This window comes from Ambystoma mexicanum, chromosome 11 (assembly GCF_040938575.1).
Source record: "Ambystoma mexicanum isolate Mex_15411 chromosome 11, UKY_AmexF1_1, whole genome shotgun sequence".
Classification (NCBI taxonomy): Eukaryota; Metazoa; Chordata; class Amphibia; order Caudata; family Ambystomatidae; genus Ambystoma; species Ambystoma mexicanum.
In genome coordinates, this window is record NC_090934.1 from 468743976 (window position 1) to 468770907 (window position 26932).

The 26932-nt window shown below is 47.2% G+C and overlaps 1 protein-coding gene across 2 annotated transcripts in view; it reads right to left on the reverse strand.

Annotated features, from left to right (window-relative positions):
* Nucleotides 1-26932, reverse strand: part of CD82 (CD82 molecule) — a 339614-nt gene that overhangs the window by 66463 nt on the left and 246219 nt on the right. For both annotated transcript variants that reach the window (XM_069623312.1, XM_069623313.1), the window contains exon 3: nucleotides 2962-3034. In XM_069623312.1, coding sequence (XP_069479413.1) covers nucleotides 2962-3034 — 73 coding nt within the window. The remainder of the gene's footprint in view (nucleotides 1-2961; nucleotides 3035-26932) is intronic.

Consider the following 26932-nt stretch of genomic DNA (forward strand, 5'->3'; position numbering starts at 1 on the left):
CGATGTGGTGAATTTCATCCTGAGGTGTATGGACAGGGGCTGGTCAAGAACAACTATAGCAGGGAAGTTAGCTGGGATTGCTTTTTACGGGAAGTGGTTTTGGGGTTTTCAGCCGAGTGGGGGGGAAATGGCGAGTAGGATGTTGGAAGGATGGGCAAGGGAAAGTAAGAGGGATAAGGACAGGAGGAGGCCGATATCGGCGGAATTGCTGCAGAGGTTGGTCAAGGCAGTGGGGGGAATTTGCTGGTCGGTATGGGAGGGGGAGCTGTTTGCGACATGTTTTACGTGGCTATTTTTCGGGGCCTTTCGGGTGTCGGAGTTGGTGGGGGGAAAAGGGGGTCTGCGGGCCTGCAGTGGGAGGATGTGCACATTACAGAATTGGGTTTGGACATAAGGATTAATACGTCTAAAACGGACCAGAAGGGAAAGGGTTCCTGGGTTTTGTTGGGGCGGGGGAGTAAGGATTTATGCCCAGTGCTGGCAGGTAGGTTGTGGAAGGAGCGGTGTGGGGTGAAGACAGGCTTGGTGTTCAAGCATGAGGATGGGTCGTCGGTTTCAGCGGATCAAGTTTTGGGGGTACTGCGGAAGGCTCTGCGGGTGTTGGGAGAAAAGGGTGAGGATTTTGGTACACATTCATTCAGGATGGGCGCAGCATCGGAGGGAAAGAGGTTTGGTTTCACGGAGGATAAGGTGAAAAGTTTGGGACGGTGGAAGTCTGGGAGGTACAAGGGGTACGTCAGGGATTTTCATAAGGGGAATTGTTGATGGTTGGGGGTATAAGTGGGGCTGACAATAACGTGGGGTTTTGGTGTATTGTGGTGGTAATTTTGTAATTTCTTTTTCAGATGCTGTGCGAAAGGAGGGGGAGTTGGCGCAAGTGTGGATTGTCGGCCATTCAATTGTTAAATGGGCTGGGAAAGAAGCGGAGAAAAGGGTTCTGGGCAGGCAACTGGGGTGTAGCTATAAGGATGTGGTGGTAAGATGGCACAGGTTAGGGGGCCTGCGCTGGGATCAGTTGCTGCCTATGCTGGCAGGGTTGCGGAAGCGCTACGGGCGCCGGAGGTGTTGATCGTTCACGTGGGGGAGAATGACCTGGTGAGGGATACTGGGGTGGCCCTACTAAGGAAAATGAAAAGGGATTTGGTCTGGGTGCGGGAAATGTGGCCTCAAGCGGAGGTGTTGTGGACTAAGTTGTTGCCGCGTAGAGTATGGAGGGGAGCAAGGAGCGAGGGTGCTATAGAGCGGACTAGAAAGGGGATCAACAGAGAAATGGTGAAGTTTTGTGCCTCTGTGGCAGTACAGGTGATGGAACATAAGGAAATAGTGTATGAGGGCTTTATGATTTTTAGGGAGGATGGGGTGCATTTGTCGGTTTATGGGAACAATCACTATTTGGCAGACTTGTGCTGTTGGCTGGGAGATTGGTTGAAGAGTTGGAAATAAAGGAAGGTGGGTGGGAGGGGTGGGGCAGAAAGAACGCCTCTGGGGAGGGTTTTTCTGGTGCCGGGGGCATGGCCCCTTTTGATGTTGGGGGGGGGGGGGGAGCACAATGGGGGAATGACACGGGAAAGGAGGGGGTGGTGCTGTTTGCACAAGCGGGCCACCCCAGGGGAACAGGTATTGAGCCTGGAGGGGCATGGCCCCAGGGAGAAAGCGAACGCCTGGGAAAGGGGTAAGGAGATGGTAGGGTCCAAGGGACATTAGGGAGGAAATGGCTTTATTTAATTATTTAATTGTTGGGGAAATGAAAATGTGTAATTAGTTAATTGGTGGTTTAAATATTTCGTTAGTCTGTAAGGCCATGGAGCCAGGTGAGCATTAATTGTAAGCTTGGGCCTGTCACATTAAAGCAACCTTTTCCACTTTTAAATGAGTCTGGGTTTTTGTGCAGTAAGCCAAAAGGGGGGCCCCGGGGGGGAACGCAAAGCGTTTCCCCCCGGGGACGTTTTTGGCGCTGCACATGGCCAGCGAGTGGCCGTGGGGACAGAGCGCCCCACTGGGGTATTTAAGGGGGCAGGGAAGGTTCGGGAGGCAGGCGACGGTTGGACTTGGCGATTGTCCCGCCCTCCCACCCCTTCATTTTGGTTTAGGTTTGGGGTTTGGTTTATTAAAGGGGGGGGAGAGGACCATGGGAGGTTGGTTGGTTGGTTGGGGTTTTTTTACGTCCCAGGGCGGTTTGTGAGGGAGTTTTTTGGTAGGTTAAGGGGCGACTGGCTGGTGGTTTTGTGTGACAGGTCGGGGCAGTTGAGAAGTTGTGATGTAAAACTTATGTTGCTGATGTGGCAGGTCAGTCTGGCTGCAGGTCATAGGAAGGGGGAGATTGGTGTAGAGGGGAGGACAGAGGGGATTGAAGTGGGTCTGGGCTCCGGGGGCATGGCCCCTTTTGATGTGGGGGAGGGAAGCACAATGGGGGAATGACGCGGGAAAGGAGGGGGTGGAGCTGTTTGCACAAGCGGGCCACCCCGGGGGAACAGGTATTGAGCCTGGAGGGGCATGGCCCCAGGGAGAAAGCGGGACGCCTGCGAAAGGGGTAAGGAGATGGTAGGGTCCAAGGGACATTTAGGGAGGAAATGGCTTTATTTAATTATTTAATTGTTGGGGAAATTAAAATGTGTAATTAGTTAATTGGTGGTTTAAATATTTCGTTAGTCTGTAAGGCCATGGAGCCAGGAGAGCATTAATTGTAAGCTTGGGCCTGTCACATTAAAGCGACCTTTTCCACTTTTAAATGAGTCTGGGTTTTTGTGCAGTAGGCCAAAAAGGAAACATGAAAAAGAGGAAGAATGCCAATAAGAGGAATAAAGCTGAATAAGAGGAAGAAGAAGTAAGCAAACGAGCCATTACACAAGATGGGGCTTTTCAAAAAGGCGTCAAACAATTCACCCCTTCAAAAGTGGGGCTTTATTTTGATAAAATAAAAGAAAATGCTCACACACTCTCAAAATGGAAAAATAAACTTACGTAAAACAGCAATGAAACTGGACTTGTCCACCAGTATCCATACCCCGAAGCCAAGAATCACCGCCCCGAGGATCTGAAAAAGGAAAGCGTTTTGGTTAAAGGCACCAGAGCCCACACAACTCCGTTCTTTACTAAAGCAGTTCTTGAACAAAAAACAGTTCACAGCAAGGTTTCAGGAGCACACATAAGGATCATTTCACAACAGCCTCGCTTTCGGACAGCTGCTGGCGCCACCATGTTGTGGTTTCATAGCACACTGAAAGTAGGGATCACAATTCCTCAGCTGGGCAGTGATACCCGTACCATGCAGTGATGGCACAGCTAGAAGGCCAATCCACTCCTTGAAGCAAAAGTTATCGTGGCAAAAAGGCGCGTTGTAAAAATGAAGTGAACATACATTCAGTCGGTGGCTCTAGGGCAGTTAAAACACCCCATCCCCCAACCACACACTACTCCCAAATGGTCGCATTCTACAGCAGCCAGCCAAAAGTGCATGTTCTTTGGGGCTCTTTATTTGCCCATGACAACCCTTCGGGGCGAGGGGGGTAGATTTACCAGAATCGTGCCATTCAGCACTGGTTTCACTGGACGATGTTCCAAGCAGCATTGGTCTCATGGTAGGGAGGGTGACCACTCCTGTTCTTTCCATTTACACCTCCTAAAACGAACGGGGATATCCTCCAGGGGGGCAGGGTGCCTGAAGGGCTGGTGGGCAGATCTCATGCCATACTCCATCCCTTTCAATGGGCAGGAGAGTGCGGGGAACAAGCCCTGTAAACCATGGCCAGGCAAACGCAAAATGGAGGTCTCATTTTACTTGCAGTTTGCAGTGGTCAAACTAACCTGCTGATACTTCCTCCTACACAGAGCACCCTCACCCCATACCCAACTTAAGCCGATGTGGTATAATCAAGGGTAACCAAAATTAAAAACAATCATACAGAATGCATAAAAGCAAGGCACTTAGGAATGGAATTTACACCATGTAGCAGGGAGTGCAGTTCAGAGTCATCAGGAACCTGTTGGATGCAAGGTGGCGGATGACTTCCTCATGAGTGCATTGCCTCTAGACAGGCAATGCACCCGATCAAGGGTTCCAATCCCTTATGTGAGCCAGAGGAAATCCCAGCTCGTTACCAGAAAAAGCCCCCTTCCCCAGGTCTGTGAGGCTATGATCCTATGCTTGCAGCGCCCTGATGAGAGCGGTAATGCCCGACCAAAGAGAGGGCCTCAGCATGGGCCATGTACGCCCTCTAAGTGGTGGTGATTGTCATTTACGCACCGGGGTTCGTCCTGGGTGCTAATAGATGTATTTCTTTCTTTTTAACCTTGAGACAGCACATTGCGCAAGCCCAATTTCCAATGAAGAAAAAAACAAGACAGAGAGGTGGTGCTAGCAGTACAAGAAAGTAAGTGGGGTGGGAGTATGGATGGGTGATGGTAGAAGGGGTTGGGAGTTGACTTGTGGGCGGAGGCTGTGGATATGGGCGGAGAGTGTGGTTGTGGTGGTGGGCAGGGCAGTGGGGGAGGGTTTGTGGAGGGGCCAAGAGAAAAAAGATGGTGGGCGCTCAGGGAAGGGCATTGGGTGGCTGAAGAATAAAAAACTAAGAATAATTAACATAAACAAGGAAAATGGCCGGCACACACTGTTCTCGCCCTCGTTCCAGCCTTCTGATTGGCCAAGCACCATTCCCCAGGTACAAACGTGCTGTCCAACAGTGTAGTGCATTTAATACTGGCATGATGGGATAGGGCTTCTTAAGGCTGAAGCAGTCTCTTACAATCTGATTTTGGATTCACTGGACAATCCAATTTACTTGTGGACTAACAGGGAAAAATAGGTCCACGTCAAGCAAGAACCCCCCAGGTGTTTCACTTTCCGTTCTAGGACACAGCGCTACTTGTTCTCAAAGCAAAAAGATTGATCTGGCTGCAATTCTGGTTGCCTATGGCACCAATCTCAGTTTGAGGGCGAATAATGCACTAGGAGCTCTCCTTCATCCACCAGGAGATGCAGAGTGAACAATAGCAGAGATGACTAGAGGCTCTGTGACTCGGAAGGCATTCAACTTCCAGGAGCTGGCAGGACTTCTGTGGGCACGCTATACAGTATTTTATCCGCAATCTATTGATTGAGGGCAAAAAAAGACTACCCACCAAAGCCTGCAGGCCCATCAAGGTCGTGCCCTGGCCCACACGAGTGCACGCAGGTGCCGTCAGGCCTTTCCTGAGGTAGAGAAGGGAGGGGATGGCACATGATCAAAAGGAGGGCTCGGGGGTGAAAGATAGGTCCCTCAAACTGCATCAGTGTTTTATTCTGATATTTAGGTCCTGCTGATGGGCTTCTTTCCGGATTGCGGTGCTCCATGCGTGTGGATGATGTTGGCTTAGGATAGGTTTCTAGAAAGGCCAAGGATGACTTAAGACTGCGATTTAGTACCTAAAGTCTCGTAAAAAATATATCTATTTTTTATCTACTATCACTGGCGCAGTGTGCTACCTAACAACTCTGTACTTAAAGATTATAATGAAGACAAAGCAAGGCAGAAAGTGGATTGTAGATGCAGATTATCATGGGCTAGGCAGGGAGCAGAAACACTACATGTTGATTGAAAAGTTACTGTTCGCTCTTTGGTGCTAACAACATTTGGAGCAAGTGCAGTGTGGCGGAGAGGAAATGGCTAGCTTCTTGCGCATCCTCTGACAAACTGGTCTGCCACCTGCTCCAAAAGCAATACTGGCTCTCTGTCCACACTAAGAAGAAAGCCCACATCCAAGCCTGCGTTTCTGCAGCATCTAACAACTCAGACAAACTCTTTAAAATCTGCAAGGAGCTGGCTTATCCTGCTGCAGTCTCTACCTCTCTTGTCCCCTCCCAGGCCCTCTGCACGGCCCTGGCTTCTCATTTCATCTCTAAAACCCAGGACATCCTGTCCACCCTTTCGTCATCTCCTAATCCTCCACCTTCTACTCTCGCCTCTTCCTCTGCCCCCCGTGTCTCCTCTCCTCCCTCTTTCTCTTCCTTTCCTCTGTTCTCCCCTGCCAAGGTTTCTAGACAAGTCCGATCTAGGAAAGTATCGTCAAAACAGGTCCTTCCAAAATCACCAAGGACCACTTTGACACCCTCGCTCCTGCCCTGGCTGACTTCTGCAACCACTCCTTCGTCACTGGAGCCTCCCCTTCCCCCTGAAGCACTCTTGTGCAGCCGCTTCTCAAGAAAACCTCAGACGACCCATCCTGCCCAGCTAACTATTGCCCGATCTCCATCATTCCTTTCCTGGGCAAACTCCTGAAAATGCTGGCCATCTCCCACCTTAATCTTCTCACTGAATCTGTTGGTTGTCTCCATGACCATCTGTCTGGCTTCAGAGCAGCCAGAAGCACAGAAACTGCTCTCCTGAACATCCGTGAAGACCTGCTCTCTAACCTTGATTCTAATCTCCCCCGTCCTCATCTTACTCGATCTCTCTTCTGCCTTTGACACATTGAACCATTCCATCCTGCTCAATCGTCTCCGTGATAACTTGGTTAGCACCAATCAGGCCCTGTCCTGGCTGACCTCGGTCCTCTCAGATTGACCTCCCGGGTCCAACTTGAGTCCTTCATTTCCTCTATCTCACCCTCTACCTGTGGTGTTCACCAGGGGTCTAACCTCTCTCCCTGGCTGTTCAACCAATACCTGGCATCTTTAAGCCACTGCATTGCCACTCTCTGCTCCAACTTTCAGTGCTATGCGGATGGCACTCTGCTCGTTTTCAGGCTACCCTCTTCCACCTCTTCTCCTCTCATCTTGGATTATCTGCTATTCAGGAGTGGTGTGCCGCCAACGATCTCTGCCTTAGTGCCAGTAAGACAAAGATTCTCTTTGTCGGCACACCTGCACCCTCCTTTCCTGTCACTTTCTGGCAGGCCTCCCTTGGCCCTCTTCCTGCTTCCATCTGTGAGGCTAAGAACCTTGGGGTCATCTTCGACTCCACACTTTCCTTTTCTCCTCATCTCTGACGTCTTTAAGAAGTCAAACTACCAACTGCACCTCATCAGGGGTATTTTTCCTTTCCTCTCCTTCCCCCAGCAGCTCACTGTCTCTAGAGCTCTGGTTCTCTCTAGGCTGGACTACTGCAACAGCACCTTTCTAAATCTGCCTGCTTCTACTCTCCGCCCTCTGCAACTCATCCAGAACACGACTGCAAGACTTGTCCTTGGCCTCAAGCCCAGGGATCGTATTTCTGCGGCATTGAAATCTCTGCATTGGTTCCCAGTGGCTGCAAGGATTAAGTTCAAGACCCTCTGCATTGTCCACAAGGCCTTCTGGGGCCTGGGTCATCAATACCTCCAACTCTCTCTTTGTAAATACCTTCCTACTCGAGCTCTTCGCTCCTCCACCTCCAACTCCCTCAGGGTCAGTCGCTTCTCCAAGCAACGAGTTGGAGGTAGATCTCTTTCTTTGGTTGTAGCCTCCCTCTGGACAATCTCCATGCCTCTCTGAAACTTGAGCAGAACCATCTCTGGTTCCGGAAGCACCTCAAGATCTTCCCCTTTGCTTCTGCCTTCTCTCTTCCTGTCCCCTGCTGATTTCCTGTCTGATACTGCACTGGTCACCTGGCTACCCTCCGATTTCAGGCCCAGGTCCCTGCCCCTGCATTTGCACACCCACACTGCCTCCCGGAAACCCTTGCACTTGGTTCTGTATCTGTAACCCTACAGTCCCCCTACATGCACTTTTGGACACTGCTGTCTTACCCTTGCACCTGCCACCTGCTGGCCGCACTTCTTGTTATTGTTTTGATCCCATGTACAGCGCTACCCCCTCCCATTTCCCCCGGGCACTTTTCCCCTCCGCCTCCCCTGCAATCTCAATGTAACTTGGCCTAGTAAGATTGTTGTCTCCGTCCTCTCTCTGTTCAACCTTCCTTGCCTCGTTGTGCCTTGAAACACTTGTGTATAGGTGCGTTGCAAATGCCATATCATATAATATATCAAGATCATTTCTGTGCAAAATGCATTAAGTCAATAGATTTTCCTATGCTGTCCGGTTCCTGCCTCCAGCTTACAAATCCCACCTGGTCTCTGTGGACCAGAGACGGAAGTACTCCCTCCAATATATTCCCCCCAAGAGCTGTGCAAATAGCTTAACACCTTATTCAAAAGGGAAATACTGAAGGGTTGTCCATATTTGAGGCTATTTCCCTTGGTATTCCTGGTATCGGCAAAGGGTCGAGAAACGTGGTAATGTATCTGCCCCATATTCAGACTTGTAGAGGAGCTCAGAGTATTTCCCAAATTCAACCCTTATGTTCTCTGTGTGTTAATACATTGACCCCTCAGCTGATGTTAATGCTGCCACTGCCTTAGATTTCTGGCTCTCTCTCAACCTCCAGGTTACGAATTTATCTGCCTGGTCTCCCTTTTTTGCTTAAGAAATAGCAGTTTCTTCACTCTGTCGTGCAACAGCAAGTCTTTAAGATGGACCTTGCAAGTTTTGAGGTTGATCACCATCTCCGAAGTCATGTATTTGTGTGGGGAACCCCCTGACTGTAATGACGCAATTTTTGCCCTCAGGCCGTTCTCCTGCCTCACGCTCTTTTTTTCTTTTGGGATCTGATCCGGATCAGTAACCTCCTCCCCCCCGGATAGTTGCCTTAACCCCATCTGACATTTGTGGTCCAACCTCCCCATTGACATTGATGTAAAAATATTCTTTAACCTCCGTCAAAATGGTTTGAAAAACCTCCTTATCTTTTAAAAGAGAACCATTACACTTCCATTTACCTTTCCATGCAGGGCCCCGCCATTCTCCCACAACTACTAGCGCTAAATCGTGATCAGACCATGGCACCGGATCTACCCGAGAACCAGATATGTGGCCTTTCGGGGTGACATCCACAGTTATGAGGTCTATCCTTGAGAAGGAGTCGCGGTTTATTTGGTTAGATCTTTTAGAATTTCCATCTTTTGGGAAAGCTGTCCCTGATGCCCCCATCCTCTTCCTGTCCCTAGTCAGGTTGAGGACTATGTTGAAATGCCCTTCCCCCACTAGAAGGGTTTCCTCCACAAACAACTTTAGCTTCTCCTTAAGCACTTCCCAACAGGCGATCTGACCACCATTCGAGCAATACACAGAACCCATCGTCAGTTTGTTCCCCTGTATCTTCTGTGAGGAGCCAGGAATGAGGCTCAGACACAAGGAAGTCATGGTTTTGGTCAAAGACATTTATTAAAATAAAAAAGGGTGGTGAAATGTATCTCTGTCCCTGCTATTGTGTTTTTCTACCTAAAACCCAAACTAAGGGTTTGTCAATGTCCGAATGTCCAAAGCAAAACCATCCAGTGTGCAAAGTACTATTCTGGCCCTCACATTCTAACAAACAAAGTGAAAAGGATAATGTCTTTGACTTGAAATGGTTCATAAATGTTCAAAAAAGGAAAATGCTTAACTCCAACACAAAATATTTAACAGGATATAGTTTCATATTCGAGAGGGCGATTCCCTTCCCCTGGATTTCTCTTCTCTCGGTTGCTTAATCAATGTCAGTTCCTTCGTTTTTCTCTTCAGTAATAACACAGTTCGTGTACAAAACAACTTGGCTCTTTGTCTTGTTAGGACACCTACTGTACTCTCCTGCCAGTTTTTCACTCCTCTTCTCTTGATCAGCACAGCCTTTTTGCTAATGATGATTTGCTTTTCTCAGGACCGCTTTGATTCACGTGTTCCCTACATAATGTTCCACTTGTCCTTGCCAGGTGTACATTCCTACCAGAGCTTCCTTTTATACATACACTTGCAACTGCCTGGTATACTTCCCTGCCAGGGTGTTTCTCAGGTGGGCTTTGCACACCTCTCCATAATTGATAGCCTCTTGTTTCTGCTTTTTCTGATGTTATATTTGCCTGGTTGTTGATCCTGCCAGAGCTTCTTTTACATGTGTATCACACACTCGCAAACTTTAAAGTCTTGTGTTTTAATTCCGTTCCCTCTTTCAAAGAATCATTCTCTCTCTCTCTCTCTCTCTCCCTTTCGCTAGATCTCTCTCGCTATACATCTCTCTCTATATCTCTCTCTCTCTCTCTCTATAGATCTCTCTCTCTCTCACAGACACAATCTTTCTCTCACACAATCTCCTCCTTCCCCCATTAATGTTTACTCTTTTTTTGGCATGGCTGCCTATATGCCCCAGCGTCCCCACTTCCCCTGGGTGTACTCAGAACACTTGGCTGGCGTATTCTCCTTCTCCTGTGGTAAGCCGGCAGCAGTTGTTCTGCGCCGCCTCTTCGGTTGCCGTATCCTCTTCTTGGCTTCTCTACATCCTGCGGTCCCAGCTGCGCTCTTCTGCTTCGCGTCTTTCCAGGAAGGCAAAGGCTGCCTCCTAAAACCTGTGAATGCCAGGGAGTGAATGCCAGGAGCCCTCTGTTGGCTTCTGGAGTTGCCGCAGCATATTTCTTTTCAAGGTCAGCTTCCCGGTTTTTGATTCTCAACCCGGTCGACTCCATGGCCCTTTCTCCAGCCTCATGACTAGTTCCGAGAGAAGCAGATTTCGCTCTCCAGCAGCTCTCCCCAGTCAGCTGCTCCACTTGTTTATATCTCCTGGGCACAGGTATACGCTCGCAATGACTAGAGCACAGCCTGTGTCCCTGGCCTTCCTTCATCTGCATTCCTCTGGTCATCTTCCTTGTTGCAGTTCTCCGTTAGCTATGTGAATGAAAGTCCATTCTTGAATTCGATAGGTAAAGTCTGGAAAGTTTGTGTAATTGTTCTTTAAAGGTAAGTCAGTTGTAGATGACTTCTAGGTAGAAGATGAGAAGGAGTTTTCATTAATTTGAGAGGGTACGTCAAATTGTGATGACTTACAAACAGCTCTCATTAGAAGGTCTTCAGAATATTTCCTAGGTGGATGAGTGGAGGTGTTACAGTAAGCCATTAGGCAGGGATGGGCTATCCTAAAGAAGAAGGGGGATAAAATGTCTCATCCAATGGCACCATGATATTAACCCAGAGGTTGTCTCCCCCCATGTGATCCTCCCTCAGAGCCGCCCCCAGGGTCAAGATCAGGTAGCGGCTGCCATCCCCATGCCACATTGGTCGAGGTCACTGCCGGGAAAGGAGTGATAAGACCATCGGATTAATCACACTTCCCTTTGAGAAACAAATAGCAACCCTTTGATCACAGAGTTCCTTCTCTACTACAAGACCCAGGCGGTTCAAAACGACTATTGCCGTCCCCTTCTTTTTTTTTAGTAAACGAGGCTTGGAAAACTGGCCCCATAACCCTTGCCCTTAGCCCCGGCTCCATGTCCCTCAAGGAATGGGTCTCCCGGAAGAACAGCAAGACTAAGTAAATTCCTGCATCACCAACAGCCTTTTCGTGGGCAAATTGATTCCCCTGGCATACAGGGAGCCTATTGGCATTTCAGAAATTGGATTAGCCATAGGATTTGCAGAATAGTTTCCTTGCCAGCCCTTCCTTCACTGTCTATCAGTTGGTTAAGCAGCAAACCTGCCGTTAACATGGCCCTGCCTTTTCCCCTCCACCATTGTAGAATCACTTGAGAAAACAACCAAAAGAACACATCCCTACATTCCCAATCCCAACCTCCAACTTGGATTGTATACCTCATCCCCCCCCTTCCCTAGCGTCCAGCCACAAACTGGTGCCATATTTGGCGAGTGACTGGACCACCAGTAGTTCCCAGACAGTCAGGCTAGCTAAGCACAATGCTCCACTGCCTGAGCCCCCTTCGGCCTTGTCCCCTAGTATTTGCCTGAAATCTCCCTTATTTGCCACAATTCGACCTCTAGAAGGTCTCACGCTGCCTCATGGTGCAGCATCTCAAGACCATGGGAGAGCCCCCCCCTTTAATGCTCCACAGGCGCATTTCCCTAATAACCCACTAGTTTATAAATGTGAAAGTTACAGCATTGTCAAAAAAACACTGCGATCCTCCTACTCGGAGACTACTTCAGGTCTTCCCCAAATGGGGAGTGGGGGCGTTTACCTTCTTGAATTTCCTCGATCCTGGGATGCATCTCCAATCTCTCGTCTTCCCTTTTGTTGTTTCTTCCTGATTACCCAGCACCGGAAAGAGAAAACCATCTCTTTCCTATACTCGTAGTTCGTAATAAATATACAAGGTCTAATAATTACCACGTGAAAAGTGAAAAGAACCATGCACCCACAACATGGGCACATGGTTCCTACTTCCAGATTGTTCTCCGGTGCTCTGACACTAACTTTGAGCATGTTTTGTTGTGGTTAATTATCTATAATGATTATTCTAGGTGCATAGACTTTTTCATGAGGCTTTCACTGTTAAATGCGCTAGGTGAAACCCTGTAGAAAACCTACACCTGGGGATAATGGGCCAGTGTATAAGGAGCTCTATTTGTTTTGGAGCTACACTTAGGGTCATATTCACATGGTGCATATATGTGTTTTATTTTTGGCAGAACGCTGTGAATGGGACATCAAGCGCGCTATTTCTACGCTGCATTGTGCAGTGGTGAAACGACGACGATTTGTCTCAAGCTGTACCATGGGCGCACGCAAGTGTGGCTTCCTGTGTACGTTTGTGACTTGTGTATTTTAGTGGTTAAAGTAAAAATCTTGAGCTGGACAGAGATTTGAAATATATGTTTGTATTGGTTCCACAGGTTCAGTATTTGCACTGAGTCCAGTGGAGGATTAATATCCTGTATTCCGTTCACCTTTCCTCGAATTGGAACTTGGGGGTGAGTAGGGATTGAGTGTGTCGAGAAATCTGTAACACACTGACATTAATAGTCACCTTGTTAAATAAATTGGGATGACACTGTTTTTCTGGTTGTTTTTAGATTGGTCACGGGCCCTTACTTACTAAGAACCTGGGCGAAGAACTTTTGCTTTGCCTCACGTCCTGAGGAAGGTCTCCGACCGAAACACGTGTCGACGTTTTTCTGTGTGACAAATACCTGACCCAAAAATCTGGTGTTAGACACACCACGACACCTAATTTAAGGGACTGGGTCTATTGTACAACATATGAAATGAAGTTGTATTCTTAAAACCCAATGATATCACGGGTGCTTGTGTTCTGTGCGAATGTATGAATGAGCTTTGTATGTGGCTATGAATGTTGATATGAAAAGTTTATGAATTTTTTATACTGTGAAAAATGTTTTTTCATATGCTAAATCTAGCTAATAAAATGTGAATATGTACTAAGGAGTGTCATCCCATCTCACTGATCCAATCTTGGATATTTACGTACTATACCTGAAGGATCAGGGTTTGAAGCGCAGGTCTACCCCTTTATTTTTCCCCTGACATCACATGGTGCCAGAATTCAACATGGCCCTTTGATTGTACGATTGCTGCCTGCACTCACGTTTCCAAAGCGCCTAGCAATAGTGAAATGCAAGGCACATAAAAAAGTAACATGCAAAGTAGGAGAGGGAAACGCGTTTGCAGACAGAATTGCGAAACAAACCGCCACAGATTTGAATACCAAGATGATGACGGTTCAGACAGAGGAAGTACCCTGTATGATAGAAGATGGAGTTGCGACTGTCAAAGAAATGCAGGCCGAGGCTACGGCCGATGAAATACAGGGATGGGCAGAGGGATCTGCTGAGTTGGATCTGGAGGGTTGTTGGGTGGACAAGGGAACTAGAAACTGGATGTTGCCAAATTCGTATGTGACTGCAATGGTCACAATGGCCCACAGCCCGACGCACATCTGTGCCAAAAATATTACAGCACCTTTCTACAGTATGGCAGAATGTAAACATAAAAAAGAATGCAGAGAGGTTGGTGCAGAACTGTATCACGTGTTTACAACACAATGTAGGAAAGGGAACAGTGAATACAACAGGCAGTTTTGGCCTGCCCTCCATGCCATTGGAGGTAATCCATTTTGATTTCATAGAGATGGAGAGGTGCCAAAACTTAAAATACGTCTTGGTGGTGATCTGTGCATTCAGTAAGTGGGTGGATGCATATCCTTTAAAAGATTGCACAGCAATGAGTACGGCAAAAGTAATGTTGAAGGAGTACTTTTCCAGATTTGGCTTGCCCCGGGTCCTATGGTCTGATAATGGACCGCATTTTGTGGGTGCAGTGGTAATACAGATATGTGCTGGTCTCCAGATTGATAAGAGATTCCATAGTTCAAGGCATCAGAGTTCTGCCGGTCTTGTGGAGAGACACAACGGAATTCTTAAATCAAAGATTAGCAAGATTTGTGCGGGAAGCAAGTTGAGTTGGGTGGATGCATTACCAATAGCACTATTATGCATGTGTACGTCTGTACAGGCTAAAACTGGGCTCTCCCCGTACGAAATCGTAATGGGGAGGCCGGCAAATGTTTGGTGCGCACCTCAGCCAAAACGACTTAGTGAGATAGAACATCCTGTGCTGAGTACTTCTTGTGGCCTTTTAATGCAGAAATTGCGTTTGATTCATCAGCAGGTGCAGGAGGCATTACAAGTGAGATACACCTGTCCGGGGCACGCGCTGGAGCCAGGAGACTGGGTGCTGCTAAAAAACTTTGAAAGAAAGTCATCATTAGCACCCAGGTGGCGCGGGCCCCATCAAGTACTTTTGGCGACGCAGACGGCAATACGGGTGGATGGAAGGAAGTCGTGGATCCATGCCACCCATGCCAAGAAGATTCCAACTGCACAGAAAGTCTTGCCTGACACTGATGACCGGGAAGAGACAGCGGTCCCAGAAACGAAAGAAACTGTTGCCAGTGAGCAGCCACCTAATCTGCCAAAACGAGAAGTGAAACTCGAAACAAAGCCTGAGACGATTGCCAAAGAGGGGGGAAGGACAAAGAGTGCCCCAACGTTGCCCAGCAGAATCGACATCACTGCTGACTGACGCGAAATCTGCCTTGCAAATACCAGCAAAACCAAATCGTGTACCCCTTTGGCGCCCACTAGCAATTGCCAGCACGCCAAAAAACGGATCTGCATCATTGGCGCGGCGCACACCAGCACCTACAGTAGCGTCACAGGCTGACTTCAACCCTGAATCTGAAAGTACACCGGCACTGTTCACGGATCATACGATACTAGGAGCAAGGCGATACAACCTGCGGCCTCGGAAGACAAAGTGATCCGCAGTCTTTTTGGTGTTTATGTCAACCTCTGGTTCAGCTCATGGACGGAGAAGGAACCAGAGGTGTAGAGGAGAGAAGCGTGAGAATTGTGCAAGTCGGACAATTCAAGACTCGCGGCTCCTCGGTGTGATCATAAAAAATACATGTGCCCGGAACCAGAGCGGACAAGCTTGGCGCACATGATACTAAGGCGAAAAGATAACTAATCAAAGGTCCTCTGAGCAGTGAAAGAGGGGACAAGTGATCTCGCCTAAAAACGAATTATCGAATCCAGGCTAAAAAGGACAGGCAGAACTGAACTGTGACAATTCCATTGAACTTATTAACATCAGAGCAAGCGCGACGAAGAAAGATATCCACAACGAACTGTGATAAAAAAGAAGGACGACGAGAAACATGCCGGGACCGGTTCCAGCCTCCTCCTGCACCACCACCGCTGAGAATGAGTCAGTTATAAAGACTATAAGTTTAAGAAAAACGCATGATAAAACAAATTGTATGCTGGTGCTTTATGAACGTGGTAGCACCAATATCGACAGCCCTAATATTATGGTGGGTAGAAACAATACACCCATTAGAAATGTTTTTACCAATAATTAATATATCCGCTACTGAAAGCCCGGTTCAGGTGATCACTTATACCCTACCCCCAATGGAAGAAAAACACAGGGAAGGTTTTGGAAATAACACCTTACTGCTGATAATGAACATGACACATGCAATCCTGAAGAAAACAAACTGTTGGGTATGTGCCCATTTACCACAGCACGCCGGGAAAGGAATATGGTGGTGTGTGCAGCCATTACCATTAAGTGCTGCATGTAGTGCATCTTTAGGTGCAATGTTCTATTGGTAAATGGAATGAAAGTAATACGGGTCAATTAGACAGAACCAACATGAATGAGTTTGAGGAGATAATAATGAAGCCTGTGGGTTGTTCCATTTTTCATAAAGCACAAGTAATAGCCCTAGAGCCCACGAGGAAAAGTACACAGAAGATAACACGACAAAATAGACGAGATAGATTGTCCCCGCCAGAAAAACATCTGTAATGACGTTTTGTGTAAGAACAGAAGGGGACAAAGATGCAATTCCCCCATTTTACACAGTGAATTATAGCCCAAGAACAATCCCTTTTTGTCTAAAAAAGAAAGGCTCTTTTTCAGTGGGAACATATACTGGCTGTATGAATACAGTGGTACTAAGATGGGAAATAGATACGTAGGTGATCCAGTTTATTTTATATGTGGACAGGAAGCATACCTTTGGTTGCCCAGAAACTGGGGGGGTACATGTTACCTGGGGCTACTGTTCCCAGGAGTATTCCTCTTAGAAACAGCAGCCATGGCCAGATTATCCAAAACTAGAGTCAAAAGGACTGACAAAGGTGTTTTATAGCAACTGATGTAGCGAAATCATCATTCCATTCTTAGGACAGATAGTGAACTCCTAAAATATAAGGTAACTGTCCAGAATCCTAAAGAATACAATAAACACAACAGATATATTATTTAACATGACGTTGGAAGAAAGCGGAATCAGGGTAATGACGCTACAAAATAGAATGGCTCTCGATGTGATCCTGGTTGATCGTGGGGGAATTTGCAAAATAGTCGGATCAGCATGTTGCGTTTATGTCGATGACTATTCCCCCCACGATCTTTGAAGCAACAAAGAAAATGCACGTTCTAAGTTCTGAACTCCCCACTGGAGAAGGGAGCTGGGGAATAGGATCTTGGTTTTGGGGAATACTACGATCTTGGGGATGTAAGTTGATCTCAATATTAGTAGTGGTGTTCGGAATATTCCTAACGTGCTGTTGTTGTATACATTGTTTACCCATAGTTTGCGCAGAGGTAACTGAGGGATGTACGGAAGGATGCATGCATATAATAAAGAAAAAACAACCTCATGATCGAACTAGCCCAGACCCAAATGAGATAGTAGTAAAAAAGAGTTGATGGCAATAGATATTGATGAAGACAATGATGTCCACGATAGCATGCAAGACTCAGACATAAGTACTTCAGATTCATCATCACTAGAGGAGGTTTCAATAAATAGATGAGACGTTTAGCATACAGCCAAAGGAGGGATTGTCAGTCTAGAAATACGGATACCTCTACTCTGAGACCGCAAATGCATTTTGGTGGCCGTGGGCCAACCGTCTCATGCACGATATGACAAAACATAGGTTTTCGAGTTTGCCAATGAACGCCCATTTTGATGTAACAAGAATCGCCATTTTGTTTTCTAACCATTGCTCATTGCTTTCTGTTCCTATTGCTTTGCAGTATATTTTCCGCTTACACTGCTCGACTGTGAAACATTGTTGTCTGTATGTGAAAAGGACAAGGCCGCAGGGCCGTGAGGATAACAAGAGTTCACTGAAACACAAACTCAGGCAGCGCCAGGAAGAATGCCCGGCTCCCTCCCGAATGTAGCCTTGAAGCAGAGCTGCAGGGCATTTAATCATTTCACAGCTGCCAGCCAGTCTTGTTATATGGTAGAATATGTTAGAATAATACCGCTAAAGGCTTCAATTCTGCTTTTCCTACGGCCCCCCTTTGCTGAGCCCGCTAGAGCATGTCGGCTCCCAGGACGCGAATGGAAACCTGATAGATAACTCCCCCTCCCTCCCCGTATGTAGTTTGCTTCCAAGAACAGAAGCGCCGTGTTCTATTCAATAACCGAAAGATGCCTTCGCACTCACAAATTGCAAATTGTTACTAGAATAGATGTTTGAAGGTGTCATAGTGGTCGGAGATGTCCATCATCACACCAAGTTCAAAGAAACCCAATAAAGGGGGGTTTTAAACATGTCATAGCTGATTGTTTGATATGCATTTTGTATATATGTACTGATGTACGTAATTCGCTCTCTTGCGTCCCTCGAGGTCTAGAGATACACATCGCGGGGCGTGAGACCGAGTTGGCCAACAGACTTTTGCTTTACAATAAAACCCTAGCTTTGGGAATACAACCTCGTGTCTGGCGTCTCTATCGTGTGTGGTGACCCGCCTTGTTTCCATAGACGTCAGGGTCCCCTAGGGGCCTCTTTCACCATGATCAGCAAAAACAGAAAATATGTTTAGTATGGCAGTTGCTAGTAAAATGTTAAGTTGTGATCCATAACTAGGTTTTGCCAAAAAGTTGAAAGGAGAACAAAGGGGCGATTACAAATAGCAATTGCCATATGTTGCTCCAGACCCCTAAAACAATCCTGACTTGGAGGTTGGGTTGTGATGAGAGAGAGGGCTAACTGTCCAATCCTAAAGGCAGAAATTATTGCAGGGTACCTCCCCAAGATTGTAAAATTGGTTATGTCATTGCTGCGATATAAGGGGGACTGCACTAGGACAGTACACACACAAACACAGGGGAGACCGAAAACGGAGAAAGACAGATAGAAGAGACAGAGAATCAGGAAGGCTGCTGAAACTTGCCATCCGACAGATGTAAGGAGACACCAGAGGAGATTCCTGAGAGTGCATCTGGGTGGAGATGTCAATTTCTAGGAAGGCCTCAAAGCAGATTGTGCTGGAGAGTGGGAGGCCATCTTTGAGAGTGGAGTGGCCAGACCTCTGCCCCATCTTTCCAGAGTGTCCTGAGATGCAGCTGGCTTTCCTGAACCTTGAACAGAGGCTTGCTATGTAAGTAGAACTAAGCTCTGGAAAACGAAAAGGTGGGGGGTAAGGGGGTTGTGGGGAGTCTGCTTGCCTTGAATGCTTTCTCTTTTTTAGTGGGTGGAGGGGGCAAAACTGTGTAGATCCTTAGCCTATGTAACCAAAAATATTAATTTAATTAATTACCCATTTGGCAGAACAGTACGGGGTGAATTTTGTTAAAATTCGAAATTAACACAGCTCACTTGCGAGTGTGCGCTGAAAACTATAGCCTATAATTGAATTGGGTAATCTTTGTAGTCCAGCTGACCCCGAATAAAATCAGTCCAACCCTTTTATCCCCGCTTCCCCAACACAGGCCTTTCAGTAAGGGAGGGGGGGGGGGTCTGAAATCCTAAATTCCCCAAAGCATTCCAATTTTTCTGTGTGACTTCCCAACAAAGGAAAGGGGCCGGGGGGGGGGGTGTCTTAAAAACAATGCGATAATGTGGTATCCTGGTATGACTGTATTGAATGGCTGAGTATGTGCAAGGGCCTCCTAGAATGTTTAAGTGGAGCTTGGAGTGTGGGGGGCCTGAGGATTCTAGAGTGTGACGGTTGGGACTGGGAGATGGACTAGGAACCAGGGCAGAGGCTTATCACCTACTCTCCTACCTCTTATACTATGCTATGTAACTAAGAAGAATAAAGCCTGTTTCCTTTTACACTAACCTGAGTCAGCCTGGTTCCTGCTCCCTGTCATCACTGGCTCAGGGATACATCAGATAAATCACCTTGTGTTTGTTTTAAACCAAAGGTTTGTGCTAAATTATATTACCGATCAGTGTCATTATTTCATGAAGTTAAATTGGCAGAAAGTGTGCAATTGTGATTGTTTTCTTTTTAACTCACTTTTGTGATTTGTTTATGCTGAGAGAAGTTGATTGTGTTGTGTCACGGATAAAGTGGCGTTTTGACCTGTTTGTGATAATGCCAATATATTGCCGCACACCGGCCTGATTCTTGGCTAACTGTTGGCTCACAGTAGAGGGGTCCAAGGGGCATGATATGTGTCTGAGATAGGGCTAAAAAAAGAATCTGTTAAACAGTTTTTTGCATAGCGGGAGGCAAGGAACTCCCCGTGTTTAGGGTGGCTTCTCAATAAACCATTACATTAGATATAATTAGCTTGATTTATCGTGTAAATTGGTGCTTTGCAAGTCAGGTTTGTTGATGACATGGCTTAACCAAACAAAGGCAAATGCACATCAGTGTAGTTTAGCTTTAAAACTGAAGATGGAACATTTTCCTGTACCGTTTAAATTGTAAACGCATGAAGTCAGCGTTATAACCCAGCTTCTCGCAATATGCGATCGTCAGTGAATCATTTTACTGCACTGTTTCCCTTATCTAGCACCACGACTGTGAATAACCAGCAGTGAATAGATTCATTCTGTTCTATTAACCCCTTAAGTGCAAAGGACGAGCTTGCTCATCCTTTTTGCATAGACTTGCATAATAGCCTGGCAGTAACCTCTCACTCATAGCTTGTTGGACAATATATATATATATATATATATATATATATACTAACCATGTATATAGTGCACACTTATTTGAATTGTTTTTGCTCACTCATGGCAGCATCACTGAGCAATGGTTCAACAACAGTAAGTTACACAAAGCACATGCTACAGGGGGTAATGTCAAACGTGTTCTGTATGTAGGTATACACATGGACAATACAGCTGAGGGATTTTCTGTTCCCAATATTTTCATTTTCAAGTGTTTTAACTCGATCTTTGGAAAAGAAGAAAAAAAAACATCCATTTGCGTTACAAATGTTTATGTACATTTGTTTTGTCCTAGTGACAAGAACAGGCTAGGGAAAGAGGTGGGAATTGTGAAAGGTAAGGTCAGAAGGCAAAGAAGAAAAGAAGAATCGCTGGACAGAAAGGGAACCTAGAGGAGGAAAAAGGAGTTACAATTAGTGAAAATGAAGTGGAGAATGTAAAAAAGGGAATAAAATTGAATAAGAGGAGAAAGGAGGAGGGGGAAGCAAATCCTTTATTACAGAGGTTGGGACTTTTCAAAAAGGCGTTAAGAACAATTCACCCTTTCAAAAGTGGGGCTTTTTACAAAAAACATGTTATCCTTTTGGCATTGGGCCCCATAATAGCGATTTTGTACAGGCGTCCCTGCTGGTAGGCCACTAGTATTTTTTTTGGTCAGTGCTCCGCAAACAAAAAAGTCTAACAATACGGAAGGCAGCCTTGCAAAGTCGGCCTTTTGCCTGTGACCGCCAGTTTCGGGGAGCCTGCACCTCCTCTCCAACTGCAAAGCCCCCACCATATACCTCTACCGGCTGCAGCGGCCTATGTCCGCTTCCCTCCCTCCAGGCCGCCTACCCGAGTAACAGACATGCGTCGTGTCATGCGGCATTATGTACGTCGGTTATTAGGGGAAGCCTTCTAGAGACCGAAATGGTTTTGTTCCTTTCTTTGCTCAGCAACTTCACTGCCACACTTGGCATCTGACGTATTGAAATGTCTCATGGCATGCGATTTCTCATACTTTATTTTAAAAAAAATGTCTTCATGTTAAGGAGAGAAAAATGAAAATGTGAAAGCGCAGCGTGTCAGTATGAAAGCCACTAAGAGTGCGTGCAAGGAGCAGCATACATGCGTACTGGGCATCTCAGGTTTGGGCACCATCAACCTGCTGTAGTGCTGCTCGGCCCCTTATTTGTGAAAGTCTGGCACAGTCTTGTGTCTACACAGTTTGAAGATTGTGGTGTGCGTCCACCAAGAAAAAGCTTGTTTTGCGCTTCCATGAGAACAGTCTTTACAGGTTGCCCAAAACGTGAACAGACTACAACGGAGAGGGTTTGTAAAACCAGCATTAGGAGTTACTTTTCCAATTAAATCTAACACTATACATTCCAGTGCCCTCAAGTGTCACCTGCTCCTGGTTTTTGCTAGTCTCGTAGTCAGTCAAGTATCACATCATCATCATGTTGCTCTGCTTTTGTTAAAAGTCCTCGATATAAGGGCTTTTGGTCAGTGGTCGAAGTGGGCGGAGCAGTGCTCCTTACAGTTCCTATACTTTTATTTTACAAAGAAACCGTTCCGGAATGGTTTCGTTTTAAAAGAAAAGTGTAGGAAGAAGTTGAAGCTTTCACTTTCAGTACACTGAGAGTTCCCCTCAACAGCAAGAGCATGTGTTTTGGGGTTTGTATTGTGCATGGGAGAGAGGGGGCGATGGGGTTTGTGGGGAGCTGTGCAGGCTGGTAGGGAACATAGTTCCACTACTTCTTTTCGTACACTTCGACCACTGCTTTTGGCATGTGTACACATCGTTAACGAATACGGTTTCCCAAGAGGTCTGTGATGGCTCTATCATCTCATTACTGGTCCATTCGTAACCTTAACTGGTCTTTCAACTTCAGAGATACCAGTATAAAAATCCTATCCTCAGCACTTTCTAGCACGTTGTTTGCTTCCATGAAATACGTGTTAATCTCATTTTGATATCCACAAGTGTTTTGTATATATTATAGCTCTCACCCAGCATCTGGGAGTGTACATGGGCCGTAACGGCCCGCCACCCCAAGCCTAGGCAGGCACAAGCAAAGCTGGGGTCCTGGCAAGGGCTGTGGGCCATTACCACACATGTATGCCCTCCTGACAACAAGGGAGCGGGTAGCTATTAGCACGTCGTGGGTGCAAAAGGATTACTTTGTATTTCTTTTTTTACGGGAGAAGGGCTTCAAGCATATTGTGTGAGCCCAATCTCACAAAAAACAAGATGGCCACCACGATAGGAAAAGGGACTTTGTCCCTTTTCTTTTTCCACGGAAAGGCGGGAGGAGCTCTGGGACCAGAGCACAAAGCTCCAGTTCAGCAGTGGGGAGGGAGGTGGGGATGTCTTTGAGGGGGAGGGTTGGGATGTGGGGAGGCACCTCCCCACAATCAAGATGGCACCACCCGGAGAAGGGCCTCAGGTGGCTGGAAAATACAGGTGATAGAGAGTATGTTCTCACCTACTTTTCTAGCCACCTGATTGGCTGAGCGCCATTCCCCTGGTGCGGATAAGTGTGTTGTTGCCATTGCCAATTATAGGTGTGTCCCCCTTACTTTTCCCAATGGCCCCCCAAAAAAATTATCATTTTTAAAGAGTTTAATTATCTCTTTTCAAGGATATGATATTTTAGCCCAAGTTTCTTCTCTGGGTTCCATTTCAGGGTTAGTTATCCCGGGGTAGGTCCTGGCTCGGGGGCTTAGTTTATCTAGTGGAGTTACAAGGGGCATATATTTTGGTGCATTTCAGATTATTGGTGCATGTATGTTGGGTCAGGGTGCTAGTAAAACTGGTTTGGTGGATGCTAGTGCTCTGAGGGAGGCCCTGGAAAGTATCAGCAGGGCATCTAGGGTCCAGATGGAAGGGGCGGTGGTGGAGGTCACGGGTGAGGTGGAGCTGGGTGGGGGCAGGCCGCAGCGGAGAGCTGCGGCAGACGGGGCTCTCGCGGCAGTGGTGGCTTGCACCCCCGCGGCAGGGAGAGGGGAGGTTTGGGAATCCAGGGGCAGGAAGATGAGGAGGGAGATAGATAGGAGGGCGTCCGGGGGAGAAAGGATTTCGGGTGGGGAGCCAGTGAGGGAAGGAGTGAATGATAGCCCTGGGAAAGCTAGGAGTGCTCAAAAAGAGGTGGGTCAAGGGAACCACGGGGGAGGAGGTGGGGATGGGGCACACAAGGGGGTGACAGGGCAGAGGGGAAGAGGTAAATACCTGCAGAAGAGTGCAGGTGGGAGAAGGAGGGTGAGGTCCCCATCAATTGAGGAGGTTAGAGTGGGGTGCGGAACAGCCCCCCCCCCCGGTAGGAGGAGTGCGGGCGGAGGGCGCTGCGCAGCCCCCGCTGTTCAGGTGGAGGGAGAGGGTTTTAGTACAGCACCTCCTCGGTCAGCGCAAGGAGAGCCTAGAGGGCGCAGCACGGCCCCTAGTGATGAGGATTCCAGGGTGGAGGACGGCACGCCTCGCCCGAGAGAAGAGGACCAGGCAGGGGTTTCTGCGACCCCGCCGAGAAGACGTCAAAGGAGTGGCGGGGCGGAAGCCCCGGACTCGCACGAAGAAGATCAACTCAACTCGGGCATGAGCTTGCATCCACAATGGTATTTAACGGGTGATGAAGTTGGATTGGAGGATTATGTGGGGCAGTGGGAGGTAGAGGGTTATAGGGCTGTAAGGGAAAGGGGGGAGGAGAGTAGAACTTTGAGGTGGGATCGCGAAAGGCCGTGGCAGGGTGGTCAGGGGGCAAGAGGGAACTATTGGCTGGGTGAGTCTGCTGACATGTTTTATCCCCGCAGTAGGAGCCCTCTAAGAAAGGAGATGAGGAGCATCGGTGTGGATGCCAGACTGCAGATGGCCTGTGTGGAAAGAGGTAAGCGGGAAAGGGAATGGTCATCTGCATGGCAGAGAGGGGTCATGAGAAGGGGGACGGGAAATGAAGGGTCTGGACTGCAAGGTGAAGGTACGCATGCATATGTAATGTTGTGCTCACACTTAGAGTTTGTACTAATCACCATATGCGTTAAAAGAATGTACCTTTTGTTAAAAGAAGAGGCCTTCTCTTTATACAGCGGCGTTTAAGACCTGCTGACCTGGCAAGAACTTGTTTTTAACAGAAGAATTGTGTTTGGTCACTGTATGTCGAAGCATGCTGAGCCTGCTAAAACTATCTGCAGATTACGGGTGGGGGAAGGAATGAGTAAGCATAGCCTTGAGCACAGAGATACGGGCACAAAGGGGCACGAAAGAATGTGAAGACCGGGATAACAGGAAACCACGATAAACCACGATAGCAAATGTGCAGTGGTTGTTCGTTAAACTCCAACTGGATACTTCAGATAAGCTCCAACTGGAGATCCGCCCTGGGGTGGACGTGTTGTATGTGCAAGGCAATGTAAACAGGAAAGTATAAAAGAGCATGATGTGTAGAGGAAGGCGCGGCACTTCGACGACTTGCTTTGCGAGACGTTTGAACTTGCAGCCCATTCGCGAATGCTTGTGCATTAATAAAGTAATGTTTACTTGGCTCTTTTCTGTCTGAGTTATTGCAGGGTCCCTCATTGTACCGGTTATGGTGACGGCGAGAAATCGCACCCACAATTTTGGTGTCAGAAGTGGGAGGCGAAGGAGCGGCAGTCTGTCACTGGGTGAGGAACGCCGCGGCGGAACCGGAGAAGGAATTGATCACGGGGCCCCAACAACTGAATCCGCACCTTTGATTGCAACCAACGCGTCATCCTTGTTTTTCCGTCTCCGTCGGCGGTGGAACAGCAGGCTGTCGCCCTTCGGGTCCGGAACACTCTGGGGGGACCCTTAAGGTAAGTGGTATGGATGGATGCATGATGGAATAAGGAAATAACGATTTAGGGTTTATGAAGAGGACAGTGGTATGTCCGTCTATGGAATAATAATGATGAAACGGTGATGTATTGATATTGGTATGGCGACATATGTCAGGAGGATGTACTGTTAATGTTAGCCTATTAATGCACATTTGGGAAAGGTGAGTGTTTTTAGGCAATTGTGGTATACCAACAAAATGGGTCAAGCAGCTTCCAGCAAGAGTGGTATAGGCAAGAGACACTATGCCCCTCTTGAAGGAACCCCTGCATTTGATATGTTGATTAAACATGGATTGAATTCAACATTGTTCTTAAGAGAATGGTCTGAATATACAAAAGATTCGATTGAGCATAAATGGCCAGACACTGGGTCCTCTGATGTGGACCGCATATCCAAAGTAGAAATAGAATTAGTAAAAAGACGGGTCAGACCCGCACAGTTTGAGGTTATACGACTATGGAGGGTAGAAGCAATGCGCAGGCGCAATGCTCAGAACAAACAAAAGGCAAAGGGGCAGAAGAGAACAGTAAATCAAAAATTACGTGACCTAGAGATAAAAGAGAAGGATGAGAAACTAGACCAGTTGGATAGACGTATTATGATTAAGAATAGCGGGGGTATGTATCCTGCCTTGCCGGCGCCTTGGTATGAAGATGTGATAGGACTAGAAGCAGAACAAACAACGACTGAATTGTTATTTCCAGGGGCTACGGCTCCTTCGAGAGAAGGTGAGGGTGAGAGGGCGGAATTCCCAATGAAGTATGGAGACCCAGATAGGTTGATAGACCATAGGAGAACGACTACTGTAGAAAAGGATAGAGATGGAGACTTGCAAATCCTTATGACCGGGCTGTATGGCACACCCCTCAATGACAGCCTACGGGACCAATTGGGGCGTTTGACACCTTTGGAATTTAGGACAGTGGCCACTAAACTATATACCTTTTATGAGGGTAACTGTAAATTGAGAGGACAGAGTACTGCGGATCTGCCCTCAGCATATCAGGACGCTGTCGCGTTACTACCAGTGACTGCGTCCAGTGTTCAGTTATGGGGATGTATGTCTGACATAATAGCGGAAGTCATAAGGGGCGGTGTTGAATGGGAGAAGGAAAAGAGGGCATGGGAAAGAGAGGTGAGGGAAAGAGAGGCTAAACTCAAAGATGCAGACCAGGCGGGCCAAAACGTAGCTAATCGTATGATAGCATCCATACACTCGCAGTCCATGTCCACCCTGGTGAGTCTGATGGAGGGCCTTGGCTGGCCTATACAAGTAAACGTAATTAAATATCTTCTTATTAGGGTGGAGGATATAGAAGAGGAAAAGGAGCCTAGATATGTGTCCCAGTGGAATAGGATTAAGACAGAATTGGATAAGAAACTGCTATCTAATATAAGAGTGGATGATTCTGGGGCGGAAGAATGGAGAATGGCTAAGGTGGAGAAACTGTTAAAAGATTATAAAAAAAATAAGAGAAAACCCTTAGTCATCAGTCCTCTGCTTCATCACCAGTGCAGGCCCTTGTAAGTGAACAAACAAACATGGAAAAGTTACTATCAATGCCAATGAGAGAGTGTCAACCCACCATAGATGCAGTTACTGGTAACATGATGCGCACCTACGTGTATGTCCCCTTATCTCGAATAGAATTGATGCATATCACCAAGTCCATCCCCGTATAGACCCGGCAGGATTCTACAAAGAAGTGGGAAAGCTATTCAGACCCGGGTTATTTACTGTAGAGGATGTAGATAACATATTGTTGGCTATTGTCCCAGAGGAGATATGGACCCCCTTTCGTGCCAAAGACAATGATACAATAAAATGGAAAGATGTAATGGAGGCGAGTAAAAATAGGAAACTG